Raw genomic sequence first — 18,778 nt, forward strand, 5'->3', positions numbered from 1 at the left:
GACCTTGCCTTAATGTTTTCACTGGAGGGATAGTTCGTTTTTTGCCCGGATGATAGGTATCGCGATTCAACCGGGAAATGCTACCTTCTTGCCACCACTCCCCGCGGTCAAGTTTTATACAGTGACAATTTTTAATTCATATTCTGAAGTATTTAAGAACTTAATGTTAATAATTGTTATGTTAGAAAAAATACTATTATATCATTGCATGATATTTAATTCAATATTTATTGAAATTAGAATTATATGCATCGGGAACAATGCAATCATCAGCGGCTGACTTTGTTAAGTTTGAAAGCATCGGGTTACTCCAATATACGCGACGACTATGCCGAGCTTTACGTGTTATTATCGTGACTAGTTACTGTCCACGGGTTCGACAGTTTGTCAGGGGAGGAGGGGGGGTGTTACGTTTGCAGGCGTTATTCCATATCTATTCATATCCATTCTAGCATGAGTAATGAACATCTATCCATTGAAACTTTCACATTGTCATATAAGTTTTAAGTTTGTGAAACAGCTATTCGCGCGCTTTAGTGGGTAGGAATGACTTGTGTGCCTTGACGTCTAACAGCATATGCAATTATTTTAGTGAAAGTATTGACGATATTCGTTGCTATATAATATTGTTAAGGAAAAGTGGTAAACTGTATTCTTAAATTATTTAAATAAGTCTAACAGGCTTGTATCATTTAAAATGAAACAAAATAGTTTTTATTTACTTGAAATTTTAAATTTTACCATTAAGAACGTTAAGCTAAAAACTAAATTTATTGTAAGTAAATGTAAGATACTATTGTATTCATGTAATATAATTATTTGTACATTAACATATACGTTCAAAAGAAAATATTGTACGCCAAAGAGGGGCAATTTGATGTATACAAATACACGTAAAAACATGTCGTCATGAATATTTACACCACGATAATTGACGATGAGAGAGAGCTATAAAATCATCAGCAATAGATATCAAATAATAATGATTATTCGAAACCCTAATATATAACTAAGGTCAAGTAACGCACAATTAAACTTGACAGTATAACACAGAGCTATTTTGACGTTTGGTACATTCGACTTGTAACTACGATTATTTATCGTTCAACTCATCTTAGGCACGAGTGAATTACCGTTACGGTAATTACACCTGTTAATTACTATTAGTATATGATATGAGTTCATACTTTGCACTTTCATACAACAGTGTACTGAGCAGAGGCGTGATTAGAGTGTGTGAGTGGGCGGCGCCTATACATAGACGAGCTTACAAACAAATCTAACGCCAGTCACAGATTCTTGTGAAATACATTTTAGTTCGAATATACTCTGTGTCGGTACGAATTGAGTTCGAGATGGAACTGTATCAAAATAAATTTTCGCACCATATTTGTAATGAAATGTTACATCTATGAAAATTCATCATCAGATATAATATTTATTGTTTATTCGTTTGTATTAATTATAAATCATTATTTTATCAACCGACTTCAAAAAGGAGGAGGTTATCAATTCGTCTGTATTTTTTTTTATTTTTATGTTTGTTACCTCATAACTTTTTACTGGGTGGACCGATTTTGATAATTTTTTTTTGTTTGAAAGGTAGTGCTTCCCGTGGGTTCCCATTTTTTTTTATTTTTTTTCCGATGATGGTTACCGTATGAAAACGACATAAGTCTTAAATTTGCATTATGTATATGCGCGACAACTGAAAATCACGTTAACCAATTTTGATACTTCTTTTTTTATTATAAAATATATACTTCAAGGGTAATTTGGTGAAAGTTTGGTAAGGTTCTGAGCACAGAATCTATGACAAAGTAGCGGAACGGAAGGGAGCGGAACAATTCTGAGGAGCACGTTAGCGATATTCTGTCGAATCTTTTATTTATAGGTTATTTGGATATTTGAGTCACCTTCCGTAATGTGGTTATGTTTATGTAATTATCATTGTCGAATATTATAATCAATTAGCTACCCACCCCGGCTTCGCACGGGTGCAATACTGATACTAAATATACTACAGAATTTGTTTATTTACGACATCACATCGCAAACTTCTAAAATTATCAGTGTTTCTTTACTATATTGTTCATGTATTATATACACAAACATTCCTCTTGAATCACACTCTTTCAAAAAATCGCATCAAAATCCGTTGCATAGATTTAAAGATATAGGGACAGAGAAAGCGACTTTGTTTTATACTATGTAGTGATGGAACTCCTATACGGCTCACAGTTAGGGTGCGATTTGGGGCAGAATTTCTTACTATCTTTAATCAATTTTTGTGTATGTGATGTGATGTCATATGATGTACGAAATATAGTTGGTCTTTTTCAAAGTTTTTTTGCTGAGGTCGATTAAAGCTCTTTCGAAAGATCCTTGTGGTTTACGCCGCATGACGTATTAAATCCGCATTTTCGAAAGTCGATTTTTGCTTTATTCGCAAGTTTCCTTTGAAATTGTCCTCGAAGTAGTTTCTGACTCATAATAAACGAAACGCTTAATCTATCCATATTAAAAAAAAATAGTTAGTCAACATCAGTTTCACTTAAAATCAAGAAATAAATAAAATTTTAACAAAAAGAAAAACCGACTTCAAACAAAACACTATTTTAAAACAAATAAAAATGCACTAAAAAATAATAAAAATAATTGCATATTTTAAATATTTTTTAGAGTCCTCCTAGGTAAAATGAAATGAAAAATATTAGACTACTTAAAAGTCGATTTACGATTATATAATGTAGTTATAATTATTGTTATATTTGGAGTCGGTGTCAGCCAATAAAACCCTACAGTATATCAATCAAAAACAATACGAGAATACTTTAACAAATATGTTTTTTACAAATTACCTTTTACACAATAATATACTGGATCAATCAAGGGGCTTCTTTCTTTTGATTGTTGGGGCAAGGGCACCGTAGCTGACACCGGAGTCCTCCTAGGACTCTTAAAAATATAAATAAAATATGCAATTATTTTTATTATTTTTAGTGCATTTTTATTTGTTTTAAAATAGTGTTTTGTTTGGAGTCGGTTTTTCTTTTTGTTAAAATTTTATTTATTTGTAAACTGGTTCTTTTTTTCTTCTGATTGGTCGCGCTGGTCATTTTCAATCTGTCGCGTTTTATTTTTTCTCTATATATGGGTAGGGCGTCAATATAACAAAAGAAGGAGTTCACACAGGCGGTGGCCTGTGTGAACTCCTGCTGATGTAAACTCTATTGACTTCCAAACTCTAATGCTACTGAGAATTCTTTGACAAAGGAATTTTGCTGGCCCCGGGCTTGAACCTAGGATATAAACAATTGTATGCTTTTATAATCAAAAACTAAATAGGCATTGTAAAAACTTTCAATGACACTATGAATAATATCGCCATAAATATGTGTTGTTTCATATTTTATTCTTGTCTCTATTATAAGGTTTTATATATAAATTAAAATCATAATAAAAATAACTCTTCGGTTCATTGTGAAATAAGAAAGCAAAGGCAATTAATATAGCAATAAACATACATAAACATATATTGTCTTAATAGACAAACTCATCAAATATAACTCATCTTTTCTACAAATTATTTTCAAACACAAATCATTTAACACCTCTATTAGTCCCCTATTATAAATACCAGATCACATAACAGGAGCACCGCACGCTATATTTATTACCAAATAATAATCTGACACACCGAAACGTACTAGGCAACCAGAAATAGCTGGGAGAGTATTTAGCAAAATTTGATTTTATAATTTTATACGTATGTGTCTTACTTGCACATATCCTGTTAATCATGACCGTAGGCAGGGGGGTTGAGGGTTTAGGAAATTATGCAATTGGATCACCAACTTTTTGGTAGATCGGAACATTAAAGTCGTCACATACGGTGCATGCTCAGATTCAAAATTCGTTAATGCTGGTGTTCCACAAGGATGCGTTCTATTACCCACTCTGTTTCTTCTGCATATCGATGACTTGTTGCAAATCTGTAACATTCACTGCTATGCAGACGACACTACCGTTGACACCTCATACACCGGCCGGGCTAATATTTCACGGGAAATCGTCGGAAAATCCGGCACACACTTGAGTTTGAAATCGAGTCTTCATTAAACAAACTCTTGGACTGGGGCCGGCTAATCTGATGGCGGGGAAATACTCTTACTTAGTAGTCCCTTGGGGAAGGCTCATTTAGTAGCTTCGGAACCACCGGGTTAAAATCAGTCCACTTAAACCCAAAAAAGAAGCAAGTGAACCGCTAAAAAAATTACAATTTATCGTATCTCCACGATTGCAGAAGATTAAAATAACGGCCACAGCTAGTATTGGAAACTTGGCGTGGATATTTCGTTCAGTTCCGCGGTCAATTGGAACGCAAAACCAAATTGGCATCTGTCTTGATTTGGTGTGCTCAGCAAGGCAAGACAGTATATAACTTCGGCCCATCGCCTTAAACTATACAACCTCACGTGGAATACTGCTCCTCTGGGCGGGTGCTCCCCTGTACTAGCTCCTTCAATTTGACCGTATCCAACGCAGAACGGCTCAAATTATCGACGATCAATCCCTTTTCAACCTTGATCCTTTGGCTTTGCGTAGAGATATTGGATCACTCCGGATCTTTACCGAATATTTCACGGGAAATGTTCCGAAACATTGTTTGGATTAATCCCGGCTGCTGAATTTTATCTTCGGACATCTCGTCAAAATTCAAAGTTTCGCCCGCCGCATCTTGATTTTTAAAATTCCACAACAGCACGATTTTTAAGACATTTTCTACCGCCGTTGCTTTTATCTGGAGCACGAACCCGCCCCGAAATGAAATCCTATCTACGACCCTGCTGTTAATAAATAATTATTAAAAACTTCAACAGCAAGCGTATGTCTATAATTTTAGTATTGACCTAGCTTGCTTTAATTAGTATGCCACTAATGCAATCAATTATCATCAATAAATAATCGAAAGATCGATTTTACATATGGAAACATTATGAAAATAGAAAACCGATGAATCATCTGAATAATGGATGACGTACAATGTACAATATTGATAATATAATTTACTTTCATATAACAGATCAATTAGATTTTGGTATTGTAATGTTAAATATTGGGTTGGGGAAAAAGTCTTTTCGCATATAGTATGTATGAACTTGTAATAAAATCTCTTTGGCTGCACCATTTGTATCTGGCTGGTTTTGGTATCATTAAAATGTTTTAATTTTAAAGAAGGCACTTCCAAATTCAAATTAGGAATTTGTGTGATTTTCATTTGTTGTTGTTGTTGTTAAAATGAGTGAATCTAAAGAAGAAATTCGATACATTTTAAAATTTTACTATAAAAAAGGTAAAAAATGCAACTCAAGCCGCGAAAAAAATTTGTGATGTTTATGGACCTAATGCAGTATCTGTGAGAGTAGCGCAAGTTTGGTTTAAGCGTTTTCAAGCCGGAAATTTTTATATCAAAGATGCATCTCGCTCTGGTCGCCCTGTTACGGACAAAATTGATGCCATTTTTGAAAAAGTGGAGCAAGATCGGCATATTAGTAGTTACGATGTAGCTGAAGAACTGGCAATTGACCACAAAACGGTTTTGACTCATTTATAGCTGGGTACACAAAAAAGCTCGATATATGGGTGCCTCATGAACTCACTGAATGAACCGTGTACTCATTTTTGATTATTTATTACGACGTAATGAAACCGAACCATTTTTGAAGAAGCTAATAACTGGTGATGAAAAGTGGATCACATACGACAAGAACGTGCGAAAAAGATCGTGGTCAAAGGCCGGTCAAGCTTCACAAGACTGTGGCAAAACCCGGATTAACTCGCAACAAGGTAATGCTGTGTGTATGGTGGGATTGGAAGGGCATCATTCATTATGAGCTGTTACCGCCCGGCAGGACCATCGATTCAGAACTGTATTGCGAACAATTGATGAGATTGAAGCAAGAAATTGAGAGAAAGCGGCCAGAATTGATCAACAGAAGGGGTGTGGTTTTTCACCATGACAACGCTAGACCTCACACATCTTTAGCCACTCAACAAAAATTACGAGAGTTTGGCTGGGAGGTATTAATGCATCCGCCGTATAGTCCTGACCTTGCACCTTCAGATTTTCATCTGTTTCGGTCTCTGCAGAATTCCTTAGGCAGTGTCAGGTTAACATCACGAGAGGACTGCCAAAACCACTTGTCGCAGTTTTTCGATCAGAAGCCCCAAAATTTTTACAGCAATGGGATCATGTCACTACCAACAAGATGGCAAAAAGTTATGGAACAAAATGGCACCTACATACTTTAGTCAAATGTAAATAAACTATAAAAAAAAAACTTTTTGAATTTTCATATAAAATACGAAGAAACTTTTTCCCCAACCTATTATATGTGTGCCTCATGAACTCAAAATGATACACAAATGATACCATAATCTGGTTCATTCTTAGAAATAAAAAATATTATCCTTTATATGTAAACATCGTACTGGACGAAATATTTTCTAAAAAATGGCAACATCGTCGTATTTTTATTTATTTACTGTATTCAACGCTGAATATTGAAAACTTTCATTCGATTAAAAAGTTTGGTGTTCAAATATCGGAGATATTGTATCAATTTTACAGACCATGTAAACATTCAGCTGCTATAAAATAATAACTAGTTAATAATTGTGTGTAAAGTAGCCAGTTATAAAATAATAAATAGATAATAATTGTGTGTAATTTTTTTTTGTATGATTTTTATACAATAGCCGTAAATTCAAAGACCTAACCCTGGTGTACTGCTCCAATACGAGATATCAGATACGTGTCTGGCTTGACTTTAGTCGAATTTGTGCAAATGGCTCATTGGTCATCGAAATTTTTAAAACATAATAATATTTTTCGAAATCCTTTGTTTAATAATCCCAATATAAAACAAATATATGTTAAGACGAGAATTTGAAGTTTGAAAATAGAACTTACCCCTTCAGGCTCTTTTTAATAATAAAATATTAATGTAAATAAAAATTGTAGACGGGAAAACAATTACCCAGCTGTTTTCCATATGCAAGCTCATCTCAACTCTGAAGTAATCGTTTTTATAAGGCTTTCTTTTAATTTTACAAGGAAATTAGTTGGCATATGTTCTCTGCAATGCATGTGTCACCGTTAGATTACAAAAATCGTAAGATTACAATCTGACGATAGTGAATTTAACGTATTATTTTTCATGTATATTGTAATCTGACAAATAGTGGCTGATAAATAGTGACACATACATATTATATACCATTGACCGACTTACTCTACTAGCTAGACCTAAGGTCGTAAAACCCGATACTCCAACACTAGGTTAAGCTGATAAAGGTAGCGGTTTTTCTATAACTCAATTACAGCCTATAGTCTGAAATTTGGAAGTTTTATTTACACTCTCGTGCCGCAAAGCGTGAAAAGCCGTTACTGCGCGTGATCTATTTCCGGTCGTGTCAGATTTACATCCCAACGGATTATGCGAGTTATAGTATAGAGAGCACCTGTTTAAGCATACAAACTTGTGCACCAAAATATCTCCTTTGAAATTGGTCATGGCCATGTCTGGTCGTGGCCGAAATCGATAAGCCGACATAATTAAATTGCAAAATATACATTACTTTCTTTCAGATCCAACCTCAAAAAGAAAAGAGATGAAACAGATAAATAAATGTAGAATAACCAAATTATACATCAATAAATAGATTATATTACCAATGCTAAAAGTAGGTACAAGGATTTAATGTAATAAAATTTTACTTTATTCAAGAAGGCCTTTACTTTTGAATGGTCATTTAACAAACTACAATAAGTGAAGTTACAACCGATTCGGAATGTACTTTCTACCGAAAGCAACCGACTGATTGTCGGTGACAATGACAATCTCTGTAGATACTATTTTTCAACATTTGAAAATAATTTAAAAAGTTACTACATACTAAAATTTTATGGTATAATTTTTGTAACTCTTAACTTAATAGCTTTTTAGTATAGTAATACAAATAAAAAAGTCTCATTCTTTTATATGATTAGATGATACAAATATTTAACTAACAGTCAACATGATTGTATTAGTGATGGTGTCGTCATAATTATATACTTATATTTTGCTCTAAGCTTTAATTTCATGTACATTATACTATAGCTGTCCGTAGCGGTATCGCGACATCCGTAGCGACGTCTACGATCTACGATTCTGTATTGGCAGATGATAAAGTTAATATTTGCATTATCGAAAAATCTAGACCGAATTGCTGAATCGTATTAAAATACAACACACAAGCCATTAGCTGAAAAAAATAAGCAAACAAATAAATTATACTTACTAGTATAAATATGCGAGTTTTAAAATATTATTATATAGAGACTATCCACGCGTAAATCTTAGAACAATGATATTTGACACAGTATTCTGTAAAGTTATAGTGAACAATGTGTAAACTATAAGGTCATGTTTCTCCCTTAATTATTAAAAATACAAAAATGGGAGTAAATTAAAAAAAAACTAAAACTTATGTACTAAGCCTTATAATACAATTAGCAAGTACGGAGCACACCTGGGGAAGTAAGAGCGCGCCTAAAACTAGCAAAATTTCAGATTTAATCCGCGCCTCCATTGCACATTCGTTACAGATCTTTTTCTAATTTTTTTCTATCTCGGTAGACAGTATTTCAGCCTATCATTGTAATGTATAAGGAGCATTGAATTATTGTACCAATGCTATTATTATTAAAATATATATGCGGTCTTTTTTATAGTTTGTCTTGGAAAAAATTAAGAAGTATTAAAAGGTTTTATTGCTATAAAAATAAATATTTAAAAAATTACTATATTTTAATTAATTAAATAACATATAATAAAATATAAGTACCAAAAAATGACATTTTTTTAGACATTGTTAGGTTTGGGTGTTTTAATTTACAAAACTGTGTTTTTTTATATTTCATTATCAACAAACAGTTGTGACTATTTTAAAATGAATAAAGATTATTCAATTTTATCGACATAATAACATTTTAGTATAATATTTCTGAAGACACTTGTTGCTGTATTGCTCAGTGAATCAGCAAACTATTGGACGGGAAGTGAACTCTTGTCAAACCTGTCGTCTACAATAATTTACTAGTAAACTGCATGTATAGACATGTTAATTTATTATAATTTAATTAATTAAGTGTTTATCTTAATAACTCTTCAATTAGATAAAGTAAAAGCTCTCACTGGTTAGAAGTTCAAAGTTACAAGAAAGTTTGGAAATAGCTTCCGTAGAACTTTTTGGCTGTGGCTGACTTGTACGTCGATGTCACGGACTTTGTACGAGCAAAATACGTGATGTACAAAGCGTGTGTAACGTGATCTTAAGTTAAGGTTTATGGTTGTAGTTTTGCATCACGAATTCCCGGTTAAGTGTTGAGTTTTTTCTTTATTTATTCCTCTTTTCCTTATTGTACATTTATTGCTCTCTTTATCAAAATCAAAATAAACTTTATTCAAGTAGGCTTTTAAAAGCACTTTTGAATCTTCATTTTACAATTAAGTGAAGCTACAACACGCTGACTTACTTTTGCTACAGTAAGACTTTTAGAAAAATAAAAAATAATAATCATATTTTATATTTACGTCGATACAACTAAATTTCAGTTAAATAGATGGTAGTCACACAAAGGCGTGTTATTTTTTATTTATAATTAATGACTAAAAAAAAATACTAATTTTCATACAAGCGATCTGAGAGCTTCGACAAAGCTACTCGAAATAATTCAAGTACCTAATACAAATTACTTGTATTTCGGTTCTCGTTTATTTTATATTGGTAATCACTGGTCGTCTGGTGTACCTTAAACAAATGTTTGCGTGGAGTTCAATCAATATTTCATCAAACACAAATGTCAACTTTTAGCCACAATAAACAAAAATTGAGCACCGGCAAACAGTGTTGTTTATGTACAGCCCGCAAAAAGCAATTTTAATAGATATTCGTTTTACGAAACAATAAAAATCCTTCATTTGAGTTTATTTTTTCACAAAAAAACTCTTGTGTCATCTATTAAAATTAAAATATGCTATTTTTTGACACCAAGTTTTTTTTTTTTTTTAAATATATATATAATGTTAAATTTTTTTTTTCAATTCACACGCGACCTCAATTTAACCATATCACCAGATATTGACGAGTGAATGTTACATCTTAAAGATTATTGCATCATAAATTTCAAAATACCATTTTTATTTTAGTTAGTGCTATAACATTTATCAGGGATTGTAACATTTATTTCTTTCCCCAGTGTACGATCAGCACCGCTTGGTTGGAGAATCCTGCTACCGTTTGATGACGAAGAATGGCGAATTCATATACATGAGAACTCTAGGCCGTCTCGACGTGGACAAGGACACGAAGGCGGTAACAAGCTTCGTGTGTACAAACACCGTCGTCGCAGAGCAAGAAGGAAAACATCTTATTAAGCTAATGAAGAGGAAATTCACTCTGATGATCAACAACGGGGAACCGAAGGATTTTGATGAAGAAGAGAAAGAGGTACGAAGCTTAAATATAAGATTAATGCCTGAAATAGAACAATAATATACTCTTAATGATATAGAAAGAAAATTTCAAAGTACTTCAATCCCCTGTTCAAAAATTAGATACATGACACAATGTGAACACTTCTCCTTTTCTTCCAGGAAGGATAGACTTATTTTCTTCTCCTTTTGTTGATGTTCCAATGTAGGTTGATAGATGCAACAGGTTATTTGACGCTTTCAACCTTTGAAATGAACATGCTTAGCTGATAAAAATACAGTGAAGCTGATGTTTTGAAAAGTTAAGACCTCATAAATTTACCACATCATTTAGGTTATCTCAGCTCAGTATTATGATGATTTTGACGCAAATTAGACTTATTGTTTATTACTAATACAAACATTCTCTACCATTATTTTGAAATTAGCCAATCGTTTAAAAATAAAGTTTACCAATTATATTGAATCAGACAATAATAAACTTTCGCTGGCTTAGTAGTGATTTATTCACTAACTTGACGAGGCTAACATGGCGTTCAAAGACATGATTATTTAATGAAGTACGTCGTCGTTGGTAACTTGAGGTTATTAATGAACATATAGCTTAATAAATACATCAGTAATCAAAAATGTGTCAAACACACAATATGTTAAGATTCATTCAATGAATCGTATTCATTGCTTAAAGTAGGTATATACATATATAATTGGTGATAGATTGGTGATATATATTTGTTGTAAGTTTATTTTAGGGCGTTATCGATTGCGTCCATTCTGTTGGTTATGGCAGTTCTAAGTTGTCTCCTTAAGTTTTTATATTTGATAGTGAGACTTGCGTCTAATCTTATAAAACAGTTATGGTGCTAAAATCGAATGAAGAAAAACTCATTTAGACTCAAAGCAAAGTGATTTAATATATTGCATTAAATCTGATTATTGATTGTCAAATTACTGTCTATTACTGATTCGATTCTCAGATTAATCTACGAATATAACTCATTCGGGTTTTCTTAGGACCCATTTTTATTTTATTTTTTAAACATCGAACAATCAATCATAAAAAAATCCTTAATAATGATTTAAAATTGTATCTTACTACTATATTATACTGTATATACTTACTTGGTGGTAGGGCAGTGTGCAAGCCCGTCCGGGTAGGTACCACCCACTCATCAGTTATTCTACCGCCAAATAACAGTACTCAGTATTGTTGTGTTCCGGTCTGAAGGGTGACTGAGCCAGTGTAACTACAGGCACAAGCGACATAACATCTTAGTTCCCAAGGTTGGTGGCACATTGACGATGTAAGGAATAGTTAATATTTCTTACAGCGTCATTGTCTATGGGCGACGGTGACCACTTACCATCAGGTGGCCCATATGCTCGTCCGCCAACCTATACCATAAAAGAAAAAAAAAGTACTATATCTTAGTTTCTATAGAATTCAAATTTGTGAAAATACATTTAAATAAAAATATAACATATAGAGCTTATATTACATTATTATTAAATAATATTTATTCATAACTTTGTATACTGGTTCAATATATTTGGTATTGAGATTACGTTCGGTTTTCGATTTCAACGTTCTTACATTGTTGACGAAATATTCGAGCGGAAAGCTGTTTCTGGTTACAGAAATATTTTACTCAGAATAAAACGTAACATAATTATAATGTAAGCAATATTTAAAATACTTCAATGCTCTGAAATTGAAACACATAATTACTACACATATGAGCAATATTATGATGCAGTGGCGGATTTACAAATTTGCCGATAGTAGGCTAGAAGGCTATTCAATTTTTGCCGCCCCTTCTGTCATTTCAAATTCGATACGTTAGTTTAGTACACAAATAAATTGATTACATTTACTCTGAAATTGGAACTTCATGGTTTGTGTTCTATTGTCCTCATTACATCGGCTTTTTCCCATTATTATTATTATGATAAACTAGGTGATATGATAAGATATGTTTTTTTTTTATTTACGTGAAATAATAACAAATTTGGGCTAAATTTGCCGCCCCTCTAAATCTGCCTTAGGCCTTAGGCTCTAGTCTACTTAGCCTATTGGTAAATCCGCCACTGCTATGATGTTTTAATATAAAGCAAATTATAACGTATTGTGTATACAAGGACGAATTAATGACCTAAGGTGATTCAATGAAACAAACGAATGATAACTAAAGATTGTTGGTTCAAATGCTGTCGAGTTTATTACGCATTATTTCTGTGATACCAAGTCCAGACAGTGACTTGGTATCACAGAAATAATGCGTGAGCCAGATAGAGTTCACTAACATGTATCCAAAAACGTACAGTGAACCAGCTCCGAGATGGCCCAGTGGTTAGAAAGCGTTTATCTTAAGCGATGATTGAGGGTCAAACCCAGACAAATACCACTGAATATTTCTGTGCTTAATTTGTGTTTATAATTAGAATTTAGGCAGTGAAGGAAAACATAGTGAGGAAACCTGGATGTTTTTAGACACAAATTTCATCTAAATTTTGCCATAGACGTATTCCACGAACCTGCATTGGACATGTGGTGGAATATGTTCCAAATGCCTAGACTAAGGCCTCCTCTCCTTTTGAGGAAATCTCAAAAGGTGAGGAGGCCTTAGTTCAGCAGTTGGAAATTTAATGTTGTTGAACCAGCTCCACTCCAATGCTTTCAATAGTATAAAAATGGCAGACGATCAGTTACGGGTTTTTTCGCGTACCACGAGATCAAAGTCGTTCCTCAATCTTTTTAAAGAGGAATGTAATGAATACTATATTCAATATGATCATAGGTATCTCAAAATACCTCACCTACCTAATCTACACTTACATATACTAGATAACTTGTGGTTGGTAGCAATCGTAATAACAGATTAACTCTTTCATGTATAAATAGGAGAAAAAGAAGTACACTTTATCCCCTTTGCAGTAACAATTGTCTGTGTTGTGGTTTATGTAGAGATTAGTTCTGCGAATGCAAACGACGTAATCTCCCCATATAAATATAGCCTTAATACATCCATTTAATAAGGTGTTTTTATAACATTTGTATTGCGTTGCGCACTCTTTATTTCATTTATAATCAGTGAACTGTCTCGGTTCACACGGTTGCAATATCGATTTGCAACATATTTTAGCTTAACTCCGATGGCATACATATTGAAATCCTCTACTACTGAAAACTCCACTTTGTTATGAGGTATTTTGAAAGATCACTCTTCTACGGATTTTTTTTCGGAGAATATTGCGGGGAACTGTTTGGGTGAATCTCTTGAATTTAACCTTCGGACATTTCGTCAAAATTCCAAGTTACATCCGCTCCAGCTAGATATGCGATTATTAAGACATTTTCTCCCATGCACAATTACTGTGGAACCAACTTTCATCAGCGGTTTTTCCGACCCGAAACGACTTGAAAACCTTCAAGAAAAAATATACTCATTCATTTAACAGTATTCCTTAGTTGAGGTATTCCAATTGCAGGGAGAAGAAGCCAGTCTAACTACTGTGAATAACCCAGTCTAACTACAGGTACATTTCATCGTAGTTCTCAAGGTTTTTGGCGTATTATAAATGTAAGATTTGGTTAACACTTTTAAAAGCGCCTAAGATAACCTATTTGCTTATTTATACCTTCTAGATAGTTCTATAGAGGGTAGCTGATTGCTGAAATGAACGGTGAAAAGAAACCTTATTTATTAAGAATTACGTCAATTCTATTAAAATGGTATGAAAGTTGAGATGAACAATCATGTTACACGAGGTCAATGTCCGTTCAGTTTCTCGACTTTAACATCCAAACAAAAGAAAAATATGTTGTTCTATATCGTAGGTATCGTTGTACCGTTAGCATAACAGCAAATTCTCTACGCACTTTCAGTCGGGGCAGAGGGAGTCTACGATCTCCTTTGTCCTTTAATTATTCCGTCACTAACAGTTCAAATAAGAGGAAAGTTTTTAATTTATAAAATCAATCCTACTACAACTTAGTAGATATTTTTTTTCTTTACATGAGGTTACATTTGTTCTATGCATACAGCATTACTGTAATATTCGGAACTTATGATCCAATTCTATGTTATTGCTTTGGTAGAAAGATACGTCAGTTCAGATTGCTATAAAGTACAAATGTAATAAGTAAAGAAATTAAAAAACGTGCGATGCTGGGTTGGTAGCTAGTATTTAATATTTTCGTAACTCTTTTATATTCTACATTGAAAAAGCCTCAGTGTGTGGAGATACGTAGTCAATATGTGAAACATTTAAAATATCGTGAATGTATCGAAATAAACTCTGTTGAACCGCATGGTGGATTATGTTCCAAGCTTAATTTCAATTGGAGAGGATGCCTTTGTTCAGACGACTTATGTAATGAGAAGTATAAAATGATTTTAAAAGGTCAGAATTAATATATGACAACATAAAACAAGAAAATAAAACGTTTAATATGAGAATCATTGATATTATTCTCTGTTATTCAAAAATAGCGACCCGCCCCGGCTTCGCACGGATATATGATATTAATATATGATATTAAAATCCATTTTATATTATTTAGTAGAAGCTAAGGAACCCAGTAAAAGTTGATTTTTTTAATTCTAGTACATATTTGCCGAAAAATATCATCATCAAAATTCCATATTTAAATAACGCGCGAAAACGTTACTTGGACAATATAGCGCTGCAATGGTGTCGGTGACGTCACTTTGCTGTATTTTAATCTGTGGTACATATTGTACAATATAGTACAGTACAGCAGAAAAGCAAGGTTTACAAGAAACTGACGTCATCATAAGCCCGGCCAATCAGGAGCGTTTTGTGTCACGTGACAAACGTTTGGAAAAATGCATTTTTATTTATTGATTTTTGAGTAAATTAAGTATTCTTTTCAACTTTCGTTAATAAATAACCATTTTTAAACTCATAATATACACTGATTACATTAATTCACAATTTACTTTTCGCATTGTCAAATAGCCTATTGTCCATGTATCATATGTAAAAGCCTTCTTCACTCTATCTATTAAAAAACAGCATCAAAATCCGTTGTGTAGCTTTAAAGATTTAAGCATACTTAGGGATATATGGACGAAATACCAACTTTGTCTTATACTATGTAATGAAGTAGACGCCATTTTGTAAAGTTAGTTTATTTTATCAGTTACTCTTCCATCACACAGCTGAAATTAATTATTATTGTATTCTGGTGGACCAGCACCAGTTTTTAGTCGGTTTTACTGTCCAAGGTTAGTGGCGCATTGGTGATGTAAGGAATATTCCTTGCAGCGTCATTGTCTGTGGGCTGCGGTGACCACTTACCAACAGGTGGCCCATTTCTCCGTCCTACGTCATAAATACAACTTATCAGCCGCACTTTTACGTAAATTATCTTCATTAATATTATAAATGCGTAGATAGCTCTGAAGTACATCTGTCTGTTTGTTGCGCATTTACGGGTAAATTACTGAATTTATTTTGATGGAATTTTTACAAAGCAAACTCTAACTCTTGGTATCAAAATACTTTACCATTTTGCAATAAAGGGTTATACAAAAAAATCTTGAAGGATTTTTGTTAGGGTTCTGTAGCCATGTTGATTCGTCATGTCTGTCTGTCTATTCGTCTGTATGTCACAGCCAGTTATTACAAAGTGAATTCAAATTTTGATTTGATTGAGCTGAGTTCAGCCGGTTTATTCATATCTTTCTTAATTAAAGTAAGCGCCGTCCATGATCGGAGGCTAGCAATAACAAAAAAATGATGGTCGAATCAATACAAATTCGTACAGATAAAAACTGAAATGGTTTAGAAGCCTATCCACTTTATTTATAGTTAATACCAAACAAAACCCTATATACGAAATCAAACTGCTACCTTGTTATTTTATCCTTAACAATATTCTAACAGATTTCGTATTTGTAAATGAAACATTTCGAAACAGTTGAATTATCCGAAATAATTTCATGTCTGAAACCGTTAAAATTTCATTCACATATCCGAATGCACATCTGAATCAGAAATTACATATCAATAACATCCCTGTTGTTAAGCGTCAATTCTGTTTCACGCGCTTAGTTAATTAGCCGCCCTTCGCTCACCTGAATAAAGTAATAATCTAAACATACCGCATACGTGGTTTGTAAGCTCTATGCTCAGTTATGGAACCTTGTCGAAATGAAAATTTACCTTTATTGACATATTTGTTTCCGATTAACTTACAAAATAAAATAAAAAAGTATTTCATTTTTTTAATTTCTATTTTCAATATTATTTTATTAAATACATTTAAAAATCAAAATATATCAAGTATTAAACAAGATTCAACTAATTTTAAAACAACTAGGTTACAATGTAGATTGTATATAGAAAACGAGCGAGAATCTTTTACTTTTTAGCATTTACTTTTTATAAATCAAATTATACACAAAACATAAAATAAAGTTTTACTGAATAATTTAATTACATTTAATTAATTACAATTGAATATAATTAAATTTATATTTCTTCCATCAATATCAACGAATATCTTACTAAATTATTTATATAATACATAGTACCATATTTACTTCATGTGTCATAAAGAAGCTATTGGTGGAACTGAAAAAGATATTCAGAAACAATCCTCCTTAGAAATGTGTAATATACTCGTAAATGCTTATAAAACGAACGTAAATATTTTATAATTTGTTGAGTATAAAAAAACGGCATATTGCATTTTTTCGTTTATTGATGAGAGGGCAGGTACTGGAGGCTCCGCCTACCGCCTATCTAGATTACAGTAGTACGTGTAAATCCTAGTAAAGTTTTCACGAGTGCATTATGAACTTTGATGTATGCTCGACCCAATTTTTTTTCATTTTGCAAAATTCATCTGTAAAGCTTACATGTTAAGGTCACAAATTGAACGCTCCGCCCTGTTTCACACTGCTTTATTGGAATATGGGCTATGTGTCTGATTTATTTGTTTATGTGTGAGTGACTAGAATATAAATGCAGGTGCAATGGGCGGACGTTACAAGGACCAGATACCGCGCAATAGTTAACATCAAAGCTCGCGGAGGAAAATTGTTCGCATTTTCCGTCGAGTTCGTGAACTTGTTACTTTATGACAGCGAATTTCGTTATAGAAACCATTTAATTAATTTGCTTTAAGTATTTGCTGAAATAAATGACGTTACAGTGTTTTTGAATTCAGTGACTGAATTAACTTTTATGAAATAGTTTTAAAAGCGAATTAAGTATTTCTTATGAAAAGTGATAAATAAATTTTTTTTTTATTTTCACGGCTCATTACATGGCATTTACGTAATTTAAAAATAAATGCACAGTGTTAAAATGACTTTCGTTGTTTAAAACTTTCGAAAAGTATCTCATAACTTCATAGTGATGTGTTTTGCTCCGACTCGAAACTCTTGGTATGTGCAACTTAATATATTCGCTTAATATGTTATTATTTTATTTAATACACAAATTTTTAATAAAATATGAATAATAATGTATTAAATGACAAAATATTTTAAACGGTTTTACGAGCAATCAATTTTAATGTATATGATTATAGTTATGAAAATTTTTAAGTAGCGTTTTCCGAGAAATTTAGTTATATAAAAAAATAGTATTGTTTTATTTTATTGACATCGTCATTTAAAAGAAATAGTAGATAGATATGTTTTACTATTGTTGTATTATTTATTATATGTTTTAGAATAATCGATTATTAATCGATTTAAAATTATGTAATAAGATGATCCGCCTATTTTATTTATATTCGATTCGCCATAATTATTATTATTAATATATCACACAGTTACCGAACTCTTGTAAATATGTATTAGTGGCCGGGTTTTTATGCACGATTTGACCAGAATATTCACTATTATAATTTTTCTAACACAGCTTTGTAACAGTTTTATGATTTCTACCATTAATTACAAATATATAAACAATTACATATATTCGCTCAAAATATTATGTTAAAGCTTCCTGTTCAAAATCTTTTTAGTTTTGTATTTAATTTAAAAGTTATATATAGTTGTTAATAAATTACATATTTTATTACTCGTCATTAGTATGACTATATATAGAAGCTAGCGCAAATGTCCTTAAAGTCCAAGAAGAGGAATACACATATACAGTACCAAAATCACACTTTCACTCATATACACACAAACACACTCGAAACAACACAAAACCACACACACACAAACGCGCGCGCGCGCGCACATCCA

The 18,778-nt window shown here is 32.5% G+C and overlaps 1 protein-coding gene across 4 annotated transcripts in view; it reads left to right on the top strand.

Moving 5' to 3' along the window:
• Positions 1-18,778, top strand: part of LOC124543008 (neuronal PAS domain-containing protein 2-like) — an 89,693-nt gene that overhangs the window by 57,674 nt on the left and 13,241 nt on the right. For all 4 annotated transcript variants that reach the window (XM_047120998.1, XM_047120999.1, XM_047120996.1 and 1 more), the window contains exon 7: positions 10,310-10,560. In XM_047120998.1, the coding sequence (XP_046976954.1) occupies positions 10,310-10,560 (251 nt within the window). The remainder of the gene's footprint in view (positions 1-10,309; positions 10,561-18,778) is intronic.

This window comes from Vanessa cardui, chromosome Z (assembly GCF_905220365.1).
Source record: "Vanessa cardui chromosome Z, ilVanCard2.1, whole genome shotgun sequence".
Lineage (NCBI taxonomy): Eukaryota > Metazoa > Arthropoda > Insecta > Lepidoptera > Nymphalidae > Vanessa > Vanessa cardui.